This window comes from Ambystoma mexicanum, chromosome 1q (genome assembly GCF_040938575.1).
Source record: "Ambystoma mexicanum isolate Mex_15411 chromosome 1q, UKY_AmexF1_1, whole genome shotgun sequence".
Lineage (NCBI taxonomy): Eukaryota > Metazoa > Chordata > Amphibia > Caudata > Ambystomatidae > Ambystoma > Ambystoma mexicanum.
In genome coordinates this window covers 100,476,217-100,494,971 of record NC_090922.1, presented here as the reverse complement: position 1 = coordinate 100,494,971, position 18,755 = coordinate 100,476,217, and the positions used below count along the sequence as shown (strand labels likewise).

Below are 18,755 nucleotides of genomic sequence, written 5' to 3'. Positions count from 1 at the left end.
GCGACCATGCCCACTCCAACAAGACCACTGCAGCCTGGAAGTTACCTGGTGCAAGACACGAATGTCACTGCATCCCAGTGAGGACCAGCAGTGTCCTCTTTTCAGTCCTAGTTCATTGCATCCTAGAGACTTACTGGCCCGTGATCCGTGGGGCTGACCTGCAAATGAAAGGCAATTTACATCAAGCATGAGGCCATCCTTTAAAGCGAAGAGTTTCTCCTGGATGACAGCTCCAACTAAGGAGCTCATTTTTCTCCATGTAAAAATCTCACCCTGAGGCTGCGAGCCCTTTAAACGACTCTGCCATTATATCCCACTTCTTCCATAGCCATCAGGCCCATCGCTGTAAATGCTTCTGTCTCGCATAACTTTCATCATTACTTCTAATGCTTTGTACAGCGCCTCGATGTGTAGTCATGAAACTGCTTCGCAGCGCCTTGGTGGGGACGGGAGGATAGTTCAGGTGCCACGCATTTGTCTTGGAAGGAAGGCAAAGCAGAGCAACACAGATTGAAATCCCGGTCCTTGCTCAGAGACTGGGCTGCGGTATAGCGCGTTATAAAACATTAACGAATTGGCCCTCTCTAATGGCACTGTTCTTATTTTAAGGGAGGCAGTGATTGTGTAGCCCTCGCGTGCATCAATGAAAGACACAAAAACAATGGAGTATGCTGTTTAAAGAAAGGATCTCCTAGGCCTGTGCCCGTGGCGACACATGGCCTTTATGATATCAGAGGGAGTCTTGCTACTTTCCCTGATAATACACCGAAAAGTGTATAAAAACCGTGGGACAGCCATTCCTACACAACAGGGGACAGCTATTTCCTTTCAGGCTTCGCCTTGCTTTTTGTTGTATTGTTTGTCCAGATTTCCTTGTTTGTCAGCATTCTCTCTGCCTCTTGGTATTGTTGTCACTGTCTCTAGTGCCTCTTTTGTACTCTGTGAACTACGCACACATACTCATTGAATGATTTAATAAACAAGTATTTGCATATTTAAAAAAAAAAAAAAAAAAAAGATAATACACCGAAAAGGCCAACATGCAAGACCTGTGCACGATCCGTAATTGCAATGCCACCTAAGGTCAGAGGGCGTGGGAAGAGGCGCAGAGTGCGCGGAAGGCGCAAGGAGCGCGCATGTAAACACGCCCCTCGCACCCACCCAGGCAGGCAGCAGCGCCCCGCGTGGGAGGATAGATGCAAGAGGCTCCCGGATTCCTCCTCCGCTGACAGCAGCCCTCGGGGGCTCGGAGAGGGACCACTGCAGAGGCTGACAGCTGCAGCGCACCCACGCACGCTGCACATGCTCCCGACGCCCGGCCGAGTGCCGCTCAGTGCCGGGGTGGCAGGTGTTTCCGGGGGTGCATGTGTTATACGCAGAGGTAGACAGGGCCGTCCTAGAGTCCCTACTAGCCGGCCTATCGAGGCATCACCAAGTGTCGCCGTTATGTTCCGGTGACTTTACAACAAGAAACCGAAATCATAAAGCAGTGCAAATCATCATGTCTTATGTTTGCCGCAAACCGAGTAGTGGATGGGATTTTGGGAACATGGGTGGAAAATGGCGCATTAGAAGGCGCATGTACCCAGCGATAATGAGCAAAACTAGCAGCAGCACAGTGTACTAAGCCTGAGCAGCAGAGCACGCGTCCAGGGACACCTCCCCCGAAAACCAATATGTGAATGCCCTTTGTATACCACTGCCATACAATCTAGCCACCCCTAACCGTGGAATGTAATAGATTGGGACAACTGAAACGCCACACTGCACTAAACCACCACATTTTATTTATTTATTTTAATTGGTTGTTTATAACATGCTTAATACCCAGAGGTTTCTAAACGGGGATCCGCATCACCTTGCTGCCAAGGCGAGCACGTTGCCCCCGAGCTATCCTCCCGAGGCTGGCCCACACTGATCACAACTACCAAAACAAAGTGCACTAAGCAATCAAACTGGCCCACATTGTTAAGAACCAGCGTGAGCACAGTGTATTGAGCCACGAAATGGACAACACTTAACTTCAGTCATCACACTGAACCACACCGATGAACTATTGCAGCCAGTGCACCAAGTCAAAATGGCGCACATCTGCCTGCTTACAGACAGTTCCACCAGCCAATCCCGAGCCTGGGGAGACGGGTGGAGTGCACACTCTTCGCAAGATATACATTGTTTTTTATTAAAGAAAGTTATAGGAAACACAATGTCTGGATTAAAATCCACAGTACATCCTTCCTATTCTCGTCCCTGAGAATCAGGTGTTGTAAGACCCCAAGCAGTGCTTAATTTGTTAAAAAATAAGTGTCAGTGCCCAAATATTTTCTAGCACTCCTGTCAGACTGCGGGTGGGCACCACTGCTGCCACCACCATAGCTGATTCCGACAGTGTAGTCATATTTGGGGTTACACTACAGCTCGTCCCTGCTCATTGTGGTTGATGGATCCACTACCACTTCATCATTAAAGTGAGTCTGAGACAATGAGTGCCTGGGCTCAAACATAAGTGCCAGGCCTGAGCCCTGGCAAACACCCCCACAAATTAAGCACGGTTGTGCTTGCTGTATGGTTGGTCACCCGTTTATGACATTACCACGAGCAGTTTTCATGACACCACAGCATCTGGCGTTAGACTAATACTACAGGTTTTTAGGGAATAAGGACGCCACAGGGGGAGGGGCGGGGCGTTGCCCGACCACCACTACGGGAGGCTTTTGTGATATTCCAACGGAGCCCCGGCACCCTTTGTCTCACACTCACTTTAATGTTTTAATTGAAGGCCCCGTTGTGTTCCCGTTACAAAAGGAATGGTATCACGCAAGCGCCCCAATAACGCTGCAAACACCCCGGTGTGATTACAGATGCCACCATGGCACTGCCCGTTCACAAGCGTGAGTGCACAGACACGGATGTGGCCGAGCTGCCGGACAGCGCATTGAAGCGGTCATCGGAGATTCGCCCCACGCCTCCTATGAAGGCACCCGCCCAAGTTGCACTGTCCGGCGCCTCGTGCCGTTACCCCAGTACGGTGCCCTTTTCCTGCTCCCATGCCTCCCGTCTCCCCAAGTGATCGAAGAGCAAACTCACACCAGCTCCAGAAATGCCCCAACGGGTGCCGGCATATCGCGAGCGGCTTGTAATCCTTCTAAGGACCACTCAGCCACCTTTCGACAAAGTGCTTCGATGCAGTGTCACATCACAGCGGCACGCATTGTGACACGCCACGCATCATCGGCTGCAGGCCGTTTGCAGCTGAACGCCCAAGTATCCCTAACACGGCGAGGTGCGCAATGCACAGGACACGCACCACCAAAAAGCAACAACAGACACTAAAAACCAGCCGAATGTGCACACCGGCCCTCGGGAGGTGGCAGCACTGACTGCGTGTGCCCACTCTGACAGGGACAGCGTATGAAGCAAGAGTTGCTGTGCCGGGACAGCCTTTATTTCTAGGCGCTAGATAACCTGTCAAATGTAAGGAATAGCATACCGAGCACTGACGCTCACACATACATCGGGGTCCGAAAGTGCGTGAGTCCATACAAGGCTAACTTCAAGACCACATCTTCTCAAATCCAAACCCAGCCGGCGAGGCTTGAATGAGACAACGAGGGCAACCACAACCAAAGCGCAGCAGATGGAATGGCTACAATGCCTACTATGCAGACAAGCGCCCCTCTCCCGGCGAGCTCTGCCCGCGAGAAATATTGCTGAAAGATTATTTCCATAAACACGAAATCGGGGTTGTGGGGGCCTTGCAGGGTATAGTAAAGCTGTGCGTGGGGTCTATTCCCCCTGTGCACCCGCATTGCTTATTTCTGGGGCCGAATCGTATTGGCAATGCTGGCATGGGTGTGCCCTTCAGTCCACGCGCTTATTGAACATTTTAGGGGATGCCACTCTTAGGCATTGCATGTGATTGGAATTTATCAACACCAAAAAGTTGTCATTTCTCCGGGAAACGTGTTTGTTGCTCGTGCCGTCATTCTACGCTGGGATTTCGCGATGGGGAGAGGGGGGGCGAATGTCACAATGAACCCATGCCCAAGGAAGCATTTGTCGTGTGTTCTTTCTCACCCTCATTGCTCACCTTGCAGTGGTGAAAACACGAGTATCCGCGAAACACGAATACCCGTGTGTGTGATCCTCAAATGAAGAAAAGCAGATTCCGGTGATATAAATTCCGATTTTTGTGTTGCATTCGGTGTCTTTTTGCAACAACCGTGACTGCACCAACACCTTGCCTAATCATCGAAAACACTGGACCCTCGCAGAAAAGGCGACCCGGCCCTGGCATGCGCCATTCCAAGTGCTCTCACGCCCTGGCCAGAGCAAGTCATGTGTGATCTTTCCCGACGTGCCCCCTTCTACTTCTGGACCGTTGCTTACATCTGTGCCCCGGGCAGCATTGTTGCCCACCAGCCCCCGTGCTTTTTGCCACGATAACACGTGACACGGTGGCCACACTCCATTCAATATAATGAAAACATGTCCTGAGCAAGCCGCAGGAGGGTCTCCCGAGATGCCTTTACCCGACGTGGGCATGAAGAAGGGGCAAGCACCACGTTATGTGTGGATAACGGTCCTGGCTTTGACACATCTACAAACATTTTGAATCCGTGGGCATGGGTTCATTGTGACATTCGCCCCCCTCACCCCATATGGATTGAAAAGTCAAGGTATGTTTATATACATAAATAACCCCCGCCCCCCACATACACAACATGCAATAGCAGAGGACGTTTCTTCACCAACCTGGCAAAACCCCTAGAGGGTATATAATGCAAAATATTTTTAAAGTTTGTAATGAACTAATAAATAAATAAATAAATAAATAAACAATGCGAAAAAATAAACACTTTCAAACACAGGCGAGAGCATCGCATCAGAATGCAATTAAACGGCGACTTACTGTCCTGAGGTCGAGACGTGGCTGTGAGGTAATTTACACAATTACGAGGGAAAAAAAAAATTGACGAATTCCAAAAGTTGTTTGCAAGCACGAGAGTGGCAGATCCAGCAGTGGGGGGGGGTGCCTGTGTGTCCAGGGAGCGTTAAAGCTGGGGGTGGCGTCAGATGAGGTCAGGCTGGGGAGGCCCGAGCCCCGGCTTCTGCCATGGTCCGGCGGCCCGAGCCCGGCCGGTCCCAGGGGGGAGGGGGCTGCCTCCGCGGCGCCTCCCCTTCTCCGCGGAGCGGGGCCGCGCGGCTTCGGGGTCTGGGTCCCAGCAGGAAGGGAGGGAGGAAGGCGCGCGGGGTGTGTATATCCGGGCGCGTGCTCTGCCCGGCTCTTTGGTTGGACGCGCTCGAGCCTCCGGGGTCCCTCTTCACCTCCTCCCCCGGGGGACGCGTCCCGCCGTCTCCTCGTTCCGCATCCTTCGGTCCCTCGGTCTTCCCAAGCGCCCAGCCCAGGGGGCTGCGCTCAGAGTCCGGGTGCCATCGGGGGGCACAGGCCGCCCGGTAGCCGGGGAGAAGAACGAACAATCCCAAAAGTTCAATATCCCCCGAAAAAGCAGGCGAGCAAGTGCTCGTGGGGTCCCGCTTCCCGTCACCCCGGGCGGCGCTTCCGCGTGCCGTCAGCCCGGGCGAAGAGTGGCCTCCGGTGCCTGGGAACCCCGCTCCTCCCCGGGCTGCAGGCTCTGGTGCTCCTGCGAGTGCTGTCAGGGACGCTCACTTCCCCTGGACTGCGGCAGGTCCGTGGCGGGCCCCCGTTCCCTGCTGCGGGGACTGGAGGTAGGAAGAGCCCGGGGGGTCGTGGACATCCTCTCGGGTCGCAGGGCTGCCTGTGGGGCCGACGGGCTGCCTGCCTCCTTCTTGTCTGCGCGTCGCCCCTGCTTCCCCTCTTCCCCCTAGTCAGATGCTGACAGTCTCCTGCTTCTCTGACGACTGGCTCCCTCTCGCTCGCTCCCTCTCTCCCAGCCCCCTCCCCCTCTCCCTCCCCGTCTCTTTAAACTGCCATCTGCTCTGCGAATCCACACTGTGCCTCTAATCTGCCTGACAAGTTAGCAGCAACCCCTTCCTTGGCAGCGATGCCTGTGCCTCCCCCCTACCAAGGCGCGTCTCTCTCCCTATTTTTGTTTTTAGAGGGGTGGGGGTCTTAAAGATTATTTAATCACTGATCGTCCTTCCTCATTTGCAGGACTCCCCGGTGACCGGTATCTCCCAGTGCCCTCCCCCACACACTCGCTCTCGATGAGGTTTCGAAGTCTGTCCTACGCTGGACACCCTCATGCACAGCAATGCAAACACCCAAATGACGGATGCCTAGACACCCCCGCCATTTCTTATGAAGCTGCAGTCATATTTGTTCTCACCTCTCTTTGGGGTATAATTATCCGCCCGTCCCTTTGGGGCCCACATTCGGACTGCCGACTGCGCCCCCTTCTGGCATTCTCAGTCAATGGCAGTTTCAGTTAGCTGGGCTGGGAGGGTAATCACAGCACGGCTCATTTGGCAATTGGAGGGAGGTTTGATGGAATGACACGTTTCCCTAAATATTTTCAAACTCTCAGGTCGCTGAGATGGGGGTTCCCTCTTCCTGCAGCCAGGCTTGTTGTCCGCCTGCTTGTGCCGCTTCGGTCGGTGTATTCTTGCCACCGTGTGAACGGGATTTTTAGTTCGATACTGTGCACGCAGACAGACTGTGGTAGCGATAATGGTGATCAATTAAACCGTGCTCACTCTGTGCGAGCACTAACACATGTCTGGCTGCAGGGGGCGCTGCCTCACTGCTGGGAGCAGTTCGCATCGTCCAGCAGATGCAAGGCGCGCACCCCCTCCCTCCACCGCTCCCAGCCCAGCCCACCCCCCATACACACACCAGGCTTGGCTACTGTCCAAGAATGAGGGAAATCTGCAGGAATTCAGTGTGAAATCCAGGGTTCGCAGTCAGGGAAACCATGAGGAGGGAAGCGGTCACCTGACCCCTCACCATGGAACAACCAATCAAAGGCGTTTCCTAGGGTTGGTAAATATCTCAGATAAATGTTGCTGCACTTTGCCCATGCACCCAGGGCTTTAAGTGGGGTAAGAAATGTAGTGGGGGGAGGGGGCATTTGGGGCTGTGGCCTAAAAAGTACACAAACCATAGTAAGGTACGCAAATATATAAATGCTTGTAAGCATTTATATATTTGTATGCGTACCTTACTATGGTTTGTGTACTATGCAAGCCATATTTTATAAACATAGAAATATGTTACGTATTTCTATGCTTATAAAAGATGGCTTGAAAAGTATACAAGTGGTGCCAGGATAGCGAGAGCAACTGATAGAGCAGAGGCAGAGAGGTAATGAATCAAATCATAATTTTTATTTTAGATTTGAATATAAAACACATCGTAGATCAGCTTTAATTCATTTTATACAAAACATCCTAAAAATCAGGCATTCATGCATTCATTCCGCTAGTACAAATCCTAAAACATTTAATTATTTTAAGAATCTAGGAAAGTTCCAATTAATTTCCCTTAAATTGCTAAAAATGTTCACTCCAGACAAAATATCGACTATCGGTGCCTATATGTGTGAATCTTCGTTATCAAACAGGCTTCCCAGTTGGTAAATAGTTTCGACTTTGTAGATTGTAAATGTCTTCTTCAGGATGGGATGAACGTATAACAAAATTCTAAGAGCCAAGTATGGTTCAGAGTCCAATTTAAACTTCAGGTGAGTCTCCAGAACACTGGGGTACAGCACTAAGTTCAATTTCACAGTCCTGTTGAAATCCGCCTAATGTGCTAAATTCCAAGGGAAAGGTTTAACAGCCCCTTGCACTAGGTGCCTTTTTCGCATCGGCTTACATCCGTCGCGGAACTACGACCAGCCACCTCTGCGTCTGGTCTTCTTGTTTATACGTCACCCCCCTCGTGTGAGCACAACAATACCGCATATGAAAGGGATAGTAACGTGTTCAATATGCGGTCGCGGTCTCCAATAAAGTGCGCGGCACCTAACAAGGATCGAGGACGATTTCCGAAAATCCGAGGCGACCAGGTCGCGGAGGCGGCTGGTCGTAGTTCTGCGATGGATGTAAGCCGATGGAAAAAGGCACCTAGTGGAAGGGGCTGTTAAACCTTTCCCTTGGAACTTAGCACATTAGGCGGATTTCAACAGGACTGTGAAATTGAACTTAGTGCTGTACCCCAGTGTTCTGGAGACTCACCTGAAGTTTAAATTGGACTCTGAACCATACTTGGCTCTTAGAATTTTGTTATACGTTCATCCCATCCTGAAGAAGACATTTACAATCTACAAAGTCGAAACTATTTACCAACTGGGAAGCCTGTTTGATAACGAAGATTCACACATATAGGCACCGATAGTCGATATTTTGTCTGGTGTGAACATTTTTTAGCAATTTAAGGGAAATGAATTGGAACTTTCCTAGATTCTTAAAATAATTAAATGTTTTAGGATTTGTACTAGCGGAATGAATGCATGAATGCCTGATTTTTAGGATGTTTTGTATAAAATGAATTAATTAAAGCTGATCTACGATGTGTTTTATATTCAAATATAAAATAAAAATTATGATTTGATTCATTACCTCTCTGCCTCTGCTCTATCAGTTGCTCTCACTATCCTGGCACCACTTTGTTGCTTTGTTTGACTATATGGCCTTACCTCCAGGTGCCAGTGATTTAGGAGGCTCCCACCTTTTGGTTATTGAAAAGTATACAAACCTTAGTAAGGTACGCACATAAATATATAAGTGCTTACATTTATATATTTGTTTGCGTGCCTAACTATGGTTTGTGTACTTCAAGATGGCGTGAAAAGTACACAAACCATAGTACGCACACAAATATATAACCTTTATATATATTTGTGTGCTTGCCTTATGGTGTGCATACTTTTCAAGCCATCTTTTTTTAAACATTCTACCGAAGCTTTGACGACAGATATAGATGGCTTGAATTGTGTACTTTTCAAGACATCTTTTTAAACACAGGAATAAGGCACCGAGTCCCCCGGTTCGTCGAGGGTCAAAGATGCCTCGTTGACCTGGGGAGGGGGAAACAAAAGACAGTAACTACCTCTGGTGACCAGTGGTCGAAGTGTACGAAAAGAAGTAGTTGAACTATGTTCCCTGCTGGCCTGCACCCAGTCCCCACAAACCCCATTGCTACGACCCCTCCCACACCCAATACTCCTCCCACACATTTGCACCTGCTTTTTAAGGGAATGTTCAGTGCATTGCACTCAAAGTGAAGGTTTCAACTTCTTCCTACACTTTTATTTTAAAACGAAACCATTATGGAACGGTTTCTTTTTAAAATAAAAGTATAGGAGCTGTAAAAGGTAATAACAAAAAGTAGAGCAGCACCGCTCCCGCTCACTTCGACCACTGCTGGTGACCCCTCGTGTGAGCGGTCACAGGAGGAAGTTACACTGACTGACTGAAGTGCCAGCCCTGACACTTCTGTCAGTCACACTGCCTGACTCGAAAATGGTGGGACGCACCTCCCGTCGCGGTTGCAGCGGTATAATGTGTCCCACCAATGTTGTGGTGGTACTGGGGGCCCCGGTAGGGCTCTGGTTCAGCCCCCATTTTGGAGACTGCCGGGGCCCGGCCCCGGCTGCCCCAGCCCACTTAAAGCACTGCATGCACCCAATCCATACCCTGACAGTAGCTTTGGCACCATTCATCACCCTGACAGGTTTTCTACTTCCAGTTGTATTTGTTTTTCGATTTAGGAAACGGCTCCAGTATTTTGTAAATTTTGTGTAGCACGTCAGTAAAAAATTTCGAAATCTTCCCTCAGTGCATTAAGTGGAATATTAAATTGAGGGGGACTCTCGTTAAGGGGCGTAGGCTAAGTATGCGTGTACTTCGGCCATGCCCTCTACGAGAGCCCCCTCTCGCCTAAGGGTGGTGTTAAGAGCAGGAGAGCTGGGCGCACTGGCATTATTAACTTTACTGGCTCTGAGCCTGTGATGAAGTTGACACCAGTGCGCCTCAGCTCTCCTTTTGTCCCTCAAACAGCAGAGGTCCTTTCATTCAAGGAGCTGAGCCGTTAAAGGGTTGCCTGCGGAAGGCCCAGGGGAGTGGAGGGGGGGTGTGTGTTTCTGACCCCTGCAGGCAACCTTTTAACCACTCGGCTCCTTAAGTGAAAGGACCACCTGCTGCATGCCGGCTCTTAACTCAGAAACAGAAGGGGGCTGGGTTGCTGAGCCCCTCCTTTTGTTTCTGAGTAAAGGCCCAACACACAACAGGAAGCCCTTTAACCAAGCAGTGCTGCACAGTTAAAGGGCTGACTGCAGGTATCAGCATTTCAGATTAGAAAAAAGAAGAGGTGATGCCTTTTCTTTTTTGTAATCAGAAGTGCTAACACGCGCAGGCAGTCCTTTAACCGCGCAGCGCTGCTAGGTTAAACGGGCTGCCTGAGGGATCAGCGTTGCTGGGGCTAGAATGGGGTGAGCCCCGGCAGGACCCCGGCTTTGAAGCCCTTTTTGGAGACTGCCAGTGCTCTGCCCCGGCTAGCCCCAGCCCATTAAAAGTGCTGCCTTCCTCACAGCCTAGATTCATCCATGCCTTCCTCCTTAATGTCTGGATATTTACGTGCAGGGTTCCTTTTTTGTGGGAAGAGGTGACACCTTTATTCTGTGTTTTAAGTGGGATGCGAAATCGATGAGGGGTGGTGATCTAACGAAAGGGCGTGGCCTAACAGATGGCCATGGACTACATGGCTTAAAGAGTGGTGGGTGTGACCTACATTGGGCAAGAAGCTTAGGCAAGGGTTCTTTGCCTTAAACAATACACAATGAGACCCTGCAAATGTGTATTTTGTGTCACTAAGCATGCTTTTGGGTGGTCTTGTTTGAATCCCGTATGCACTATGTGAATACATCACACTCTGGCTCGTTTGTAAATTAATAATTGTCTACACATACATTACTTTCTTACTCAGTATAGAAACAATAAACTAATTCTGTAGATAAATTACCTTTAAGTAAGGGCAGGGGTTACAGCCCAAATGTGGATTGCTGGCTGCTTTGCATAAAATCAAAGCGCAGTTTGTGAACATAAGAATGACCACTGTTTAAAAAAATATATATTTGCCCAATATCTCTGTGTTAGTGATTTAAGCATGCAATCCTTCGGAGCACGTCAACCATTTGCCACAACACTCACCCTAACATTAAAATGTCTGCAAACCATGAACCATATATACTCATGTGGACAACTTCAGGGAATCTTTGACTGTTAGATTCTGCCCACAGCAGAAATTGCTACCCAAGAGCACCCTTTTTCAGACTGCCAGGTTGCTGCCCCAGCCCACTTAAAACCCTAACTTTATTAGGCAAACCTATACTGCTTGTCTGGTAATTTTCAAAGCCTGATGGGTCTCTTTCTTGGGTCTCTCTTTGGGGCTTGGGGTGCAAATTCAGTGCTAAATCCGAGAGGAGGTGAGCTACGCGGGCAATACTTGATACCTTGTTCACTGTGCCTTAGAGAGGCTCAGCTTTACCTTACTTCGCCCCAACAAGGCCAGAACACGTGTCTCGAGTTGCTGATGGTACTCTTGTTCGGAGAAGAATTGCCTAGCATTTCGGTGCTGGCTGCCCATGTGGGTGGACCAGACTGATATGCAAATAGTTATTTCTCCTCTGTGGAAGGTACAGTGAGCTAAAACGGTACTGTAGACCCTCCAGAGAGGACGAACTTCCATAGAACAGGGTATTTGACCCATGTTTGCTGTCAGTAGAGGGGCTCCCACACTCTTGTTAAATACCCGAGACCTTGCTGTGTTGCCCAGCTCCCTAAAGGAGGAATAGCCCAGATAGAACTCTTATGTTGCCACCTGCCAGGTGTGAGTTGTGCATTTAGTACAACATGTTTAGATTGTACCTCTTTGCACCCCGGCTCTTCTGATGCTGAATTTAGAGTGGGGCATGTAAAACTATCAGCAGCAGAAGGTAAAGTGGTGCTGGCTAAAAGCCAGGACCCATGGAACAGTTCTAACTGATGTGGGGTCTCTTGAGAACCCAAACGTTCTAAGTGGATACAAGACCAGGAGGAACTTTGGGGGTATGACCCAGGACAGGAAGGCAATAGCCCTCCTTCAGGGGCACAATCAGGCTCGGTTTGAGGAAGCCATGCTCTCTTTAAAGGGCCAGTGGCACACCGAGCAAACATTTTTGGTACGCAGGTTTGGTTTGTGCCATTTTTCACACACAATGGCATTGCGGTGTGTAAAACATTGTCATAGCCAGGAGGGGGACTAGCACTGCTAGTTGAGCAACCTGCAGGCACCAACTTCTCCAGATTCGGGTAAGATCTGTTTTAACCGCATATTTTGGATAGACCAGTTGATCAAATCCAAAGCAGTATAGACGAAACTCATTATAGCCACGTTCCGGGAATGGAGGGAGGAGGGTATGTAGGGGCTGGTAAGGACCTCGTTCATGACCTGTAATAGAGGGTTGGCATTGCCCCCAGTGAACACATTCACTCACCTCAGGGTGTGCCGCCTTGGTGCCACTGGGAAGCAGGTTTTGTCTTCATGGAGTGATTTTCTCCCCCCAAAACTGGCCCTCTAATTTAATAGTAACTGTCTGCTTGTGACTTTTAAATGAATTATTGTCCAAAGTATGTGCCTGCATATAGACTTTTTCTGTTGTGCCTGGCTTCCGTAGAAACTATTTCTCTTTCTGAATGACCTATCCTCATGGTGTGACGTCACGGCAGAAGATTACACAATTCGTAATCCACTGCCATGATATCACATCAAGAGCATTTGGTATTTTCTCTGCAATAATGTGTTTTCATTATTGGGTTGCTGTCCTATGAGAGGGGACTTGGTATTTTGTCTTTTTTTATATAGTTCCCTCTCCACTGCCTGCACTCTTGTGCCACGGGGACAGGGCATGGTGTAGAAAAAGAACATAGAGGCGGCATGCACAAGATAACATTAAAGATGGGTAGCTTTCAAATACGGTGGGCATATTCTGTGAAAGATTTTTGAGTGAAATCATTAACAAGTAAAGCGTTGCTCCTACTGACTCTCAGAAGTTACTTGGAACGTCTTGGTCTGCTATATATCCCTGTAGTTGACAGATAGCGGCACACATGCACAGTGCACTCACCCACTGTTGACTGCTCTGACTATCTCCACTGACCTGGACTCAGGTCCCTGAGGGCGTTCAACCTACAGCGCGTTGAGACCATACCAATGGTGAAAGGCGCTATACAAATGCTCATTAATCTAGCATAACATAACATATCATTCCATTTGAGTTATATGGAAAAGGGGAGGGGGAAGCCTTGGGGGGAAACCTCCGCAACTCCCTGCACACGTTACTTACAGCACTGTGTTCGTATCCTGTCAGTCAGTCTGGCGTTGCATGTCTTCTCCTCTGCAGACACGGGCACTCACTTTTCCATACAGCGCCCAGGGGAAATGTATTTTGCATGGGTGCCTAAATACGTTATGTCTTTTAAAGGTGGCATTTTGGGGTCTCAGGAAGTCCTACCCAGTGATCTCCTCCGAAGGCCCGCCCAAGCGAAAGAATCAACAATTGCGGGAGGCGTGAGGGAAGAAAAACCCACAAGCAATCCCTCTAACAGGTTGATGAACCTTTACTAACAAACAACAAAATGCTTGTGGGCGAAATCCTGTTTTAGGGGGAGATTTTACTCTCAAGTCAGTCAAAGCAGATGACTGACTTGAAACACTTGTATATAGGCACGTTATAAATGCATATCATTTCATATCATATCCATCAGTCTGATAACCGTATCATCAAAAATACATATTTTATTATTACCACATTGCATTAAAACAATTTTATTTATACAGTTCAGTTGCTGAAACTACCAGTGCAGGACAGACAGTTTATTAATGGAAAAGTGCAAGTGTTAGCCTTCCACTAATACAAGTAAAGTGTCCAGTGCTGTGCAACCAGAATCAAATATGTAAAACTCACATCAAGCACACCATTCATGCTCATTGTATTCCAGTCATACCAGTTTATAAAACATCAGACATCCCAACATGTTTCCTTCCTTTGTCCACTATTCTAGGTAGTATCAGGAAATTCACCAGGGGCTGTCTGTCTGAACAATATGCACTGTTCCGAGAATGTACAGCAAACAAATATCAGTTTACAGTTAACTTTTTTACTAAAGCAGATGCTCTTGTATTCTTGAGTATTAGTCCAACAGTATCATCTTCTCTTGACCAGAATGAAAACAGAGTAAACATTGTTATGAGAGTACCATATATCATGGAGTTTATGTCTCACTGCACCAACCGACTCCTTGGAAAGTGTGTGTGTATATTAGTTACACCACTCCAGTTTAAAAGTTAAAAGAAACACAGGACTCTAAGGCTAAAATAGTCGAAAGCGCCTTAAAGGGAACTAGACAGAGTTGCTCACTTCCTGGAACCTTGAAACAAGTTCCTACATTTAAAACTTAAATGTCATGGGACTGGATCCACGTAACTACTTTAAGCTGTGGTATTTTCAAAAATTCAGGGCTTCCCAATTGAGACATGCGTGTCTCCAAAGAACGATGGAAACTAGACCAGAACTGTTAGGGTCGGTGGGGGGGGAGGGCAGCTGGCACCCTAATAGGGATACCTGGACTTCTTCAGAAGGTGCCGTCTTTGAGGTTCTAAACGGATCAAAAAAAGAGAACAGTCTATCTTAGTCGGCACTCCTTGACCTACAGTTATGTGCAGGGATTTGTAAATGTTGATCTCTTCTATGCTGTGGAGGCAGACTTACCAAAAACGTTTAAATGGTTCCGTGCTATCCTGTTTCGAAGGAGCACGTCAAAGGGGCTCAAGAGAAGGTACGCAAACAAATGGCACAACGAACGGCTACTTCACATTGCCATGGTGGTCCTATCCTCTTCAAGGAAATAGTTATCTGCAACATGCAATTTAAGCAGACCGACCATCCGTGAGGATATGTTTCCTATTTCCCGTCATTGTTAACTGTTGAAAACAAAAACGTCTAACAGTGCTATTTCAATTGAGCTCCCAATTATACAATTGAACTTAGACAAATTACCTGTGTCTTCAAGTCAACAGGGTGCTTCGAAACATTCAAAAAAGGAAGAGAAATCAGACTTTACTGGCTCATATCAGCATCCACACCCCCATATCGGTGGGCATATGCTATTGAAACATCTTTAAAGTGCTAAATTGCGCTACTCACACAATTCACCTAAGTGACAAAGACCGCAACGAAAAGCCACATAAACTCAACAAGATAATAGGCATGAATCATCAACATCCTACACCATCGATTTCCTTACAGGTTGATCGCTTTATGCTGCCTCCCGTGCTGCGCGTCTTGTATCGTCAACCGTGCGAGGTACTCCTGTGGTCTTGTCTTGCATTTGCTGTTTTAAATGTTTGCGGGGTTGTGAATCCCTTTTCTAATTGCGTGCAAAAGGACGCACCTACTATGTTCGCTTCCTATCCCTCCAGTCCTCTTTTACTTTTCATGGACTTCGCCATCCGCTCTCCCCCGTACTTGTTATCATAGTAACTACAGCGCGTCTACAATAAAAAAACAAGATGTTTTGCGTGCATAGTAATGCCAGTGGCATTTCTCTGCAACTCGGGGGGGCGGGGGGGGGGAAAGAGCAGACACAAAGGATGATTCAATGTGCAGACCGATAAATCGTTGGAAATCCGATTTTAGTTCCACCCAGAAAGCATCATTTTGACTTCTGTTAGCACCCTGTCGGATGACCGTTCTATGTTAGTACGAAATTTTCATATGGTCATACCATCCAGTCTATTTTTTCATTAAGACCTTTCTGAGCACTTTTAGTGAAAAAAATTAAGTGCTGCTCTTTCTTCAGAAGCAAACATTTACCTCGATAGCTGTTCATACTTGGCCTTAATTTATACAGGATTGCCCATTTCAGTTCCTCTGGTAGGTGTATTGCTTCAATCCAGAGGTCCACCATTGACGCATTCGGTATCCGATTTTTCAGGCAGCTCCTATGTTCACCCATCCTCAATAAAATTTTCCTTTGCGTTTTACTAATGTAGATTTTTCTACATGGACACCAAATGATGTATATTACCATGGATGAGTTGCAATTTGTGAATTGGGGTTGCTTCCATGGTGATGTCAGTCCAGTGCCAATTTCGGTGCTTTTAGTGGGGTAGCGGCAACACGTGCAGTTTCCACAGGGCTAATGGCCAATGATCTCTGACAAGCCCCATTGTTCAGGCAATGTGCTTTGTTTTATAGGTCTCGAACTGATGTTGTTCCGTGTCAGATGGTCTTTGAGAATGTTGCTTCTTTTGAAAGCTATTATTGGTCTCCACACAAGAGAAAGCCCAGACCCTGTGCCCATTCAGTCTTTGGTCTCTCTGCAGGGGCAGTCAACAGGCAGAGCCTTCACAGGCAGGGTTAGGGAGGGCAAACTATCCCAGGTCTTGCTCTTGTAGGGGTTTGAATGTGGTCCTATTGTCACCCCACCTCCCTTGCCTGCAGAGTGCATTCATTAACACTTACCACTGAATGTATCTGTGCTTTAGCTTGGATACATTCAAAGGTAGGTGTTAACTAGTTGTGCCATCAGGTTAATGTCCACTCTCTCCGGCAGCGACATGGCAGGGCGCAGGTTGGCTACAAAAGGAGTTACTATGCCCAGAGACCCCATCCATGCCACCTGGACTCTCTGCAACTGGCTTGGACGACCTGCATGTGCTGCTCACTGCATGATATCTGGCTTTATTCCTGTCTGTGACCGCGTCAACCGCCATCTTCCTTATCCAGTTTTCAGGAGGACGCGTGCCCAGGGGAGTTATTTTGTAAGCATTTCTCATATGGTTCATGGACACCAGAGTGGTGTGGGGACAGAACAATGTTGTGTCCAGGAGTTATATGGGGGTGGGTGGGGGGCTTAGGACACTTTCAGTTGCTGATAACATTACCAAACTCTGCAACATATATATATATATATATATATATATATATATATATATATATAATGATATGATATGATAGGTTATTTATAACGCGCTTAATACCCAGAGGTTTCTAAGCGTGGACCCAGGGATCGAACCTGTGTTGCTCCGTGTCGTCTTGTTTCCAAGTTGAGCACGCTGCCGCTGAGCTATCCTCCTGGATATATATATGTATATATATATGTATATGGAAAACAACAAAGGCAAGCACATTACTCTTTGATGCACAAATTCGAATAAAATTGTAGGAAGTTTATTTCAAAATGGAAATGAAATGCCATTATATAGATTGGTATTATTCCTATTCTTGTTTCTAGCAAGCTGTGTGAAGGAGCCATCACCTCACTGCCAATGCACTCATAACCCTGTCCCATTCAGTTTCAGCCATGCCAGTATAAAATAAGATTCACACATATCTCAAGGAAGCAAAGAAGTACTTGGATATGATTTTTTATGGAGACATGTATGCAGTTGAAGTTTGAAGAAGAGTCACAGAAGTCCCTTAAAGTGACACTCATTTAAGACCATGACATTGTTCTGAGGCCTGTGTTTGGATTTATTGATTAGGTGTTTATAATAATCAATTACTTACATAGTGCTTTCACCAAAGCACTTTATTTGCAACAGTCATATGAAATAATTACCTGGCAATCAAGATTAACACTCATTTGTCCACCTCAGGAGGATAAAAGGTTGTGTAGACCTTGCTAGGATTCAAACCTGTGACTTGCAGATCATGCATAGATCCATCAGCGAACACTTAACTAGCTGATCTATTTTACCAGCTATTTCTCTTTCAATGTAAATGTGCATACACATAATTTGGCAATGCTTTGACTTTGGGGATTACATTTGTTATTAATATAGCACTTATCATTACAGTACCTAGAAGCAGGAGGAATATGTTAATGCCCACTTGTAAATTGGACAACAGTAGTGCTATATTTTGTTTTGGAAAGGACTGGAAGGCACAGGGTAGTGAGTAAGTATCCTAATTAATGCTTCTTTTTAACTTCCCAGCTGCTTAAAAAGGATATTGTGTAGCAATTGGATAGCCTAGGGAGGTAAAAGCTCAATTCTGACATGTGCCAGTCTGTACTTTCCAAGTTCACTTTTTAGCAGGGCTGGATCAGCCCTTAATCCTTCTGAGGTTGATTAATTAATTGCTATTACAGCAGAAGAAGTCAGACATAAGGAGCTAAACATAAAGATATGCTATAATACCAACTATTATACCTGGATAATGGAAAATCTAGTACACAGTGACATCAAAGCATGGGGTATTTTTGCAAAGAACAATAGGCCTCAGAAAAATAAAACAATCAAGTGGACTCTAAATAGGAAGCTCTGGGGGATTCAGTCTGCTTAGCCCATATGTTATGCTATGTTATAGAGCATTTATACTGCGATCTTCACCACTGTAGTGGTCTTACGACACCCAAACCTTGTCGGAAGATTAGGTGTATTGTGACCCCGCCAGGGTCTTATCTGATCTTGAACTATGGAAAGAAAAAAAAAGGAGTTGGAAAATGAAAACTAGAAGGACATCAACAAACAAGTTGGGGGGAATGAGGTGGGAACGAGGGAAACCCATAATATGAAGTAGGTTTGTAGAGGAGGAGCCAAATGCCTCTACCGGAAGTCCCACTCCCATTTGCCTATATGTTAGCAACCGGAAATTGCGACATGCGCAACACCGGGGATGGTACCTGTACCACGAAAAATCCTTGAAACAAGGTATTCATTGAGAAATCCCTACATGATGTATCAGCGAAGAAATGACAGTCTTCTGAAGGAAGTTCCGGAAGAAGTG

The 18,755-nt window shown here is 47.2% G+C and overlaps 1 protein-coding gene and 1 long non-coding RNA gene across 5 annotated transcripts in view; one reads left to right on the top strand and one right to left on the bottom strand.

Moving 5' to 3' along the window:
- CBFA2T3 (CBFA2/RUNX1 partner transcriptional co-repressor 3) overlaps positions 1–6,402 on the bottom strand; it is a 164,582-nt gene extending 158,180 nt beyond the window's left edge. The window contains exon 1 of one of the 3 annotated variants that reach the window (XM_069635707.1): positions 6,312–6,402. In XM_069635707.1, the coding sequence (XP_069491808.1) occupies positions 6,312–6,357 (46 nt within the window). In that variant the 5' untranslated portion in view covers positions 6,358–6,402. Of the gene's footprint in view, positions 1–4,912; positions 5,902–6,311 lie in introns of those variants that run through there. The other 2 variants (XM_069635715.1, XM_069635723.1) reach the window with 2 other exon arrangements.
- LOC138525663 (uncharacterized) overlaps positions 5,603–18,755 on the top strand; it is a 446,797-nt gene continuing 433,644 nt past the window's right edge. For both annotated transcript variants that reach the window (XR_011283404.1, XR_011283401.1), the window contains exon 1: positions 5,603–5,730. This is a non-coding gene — a long non-coding RNA (uncharacterized lncRNA). The remainder of the gene's footprint in view (positions 5,731–18,755) is intronic.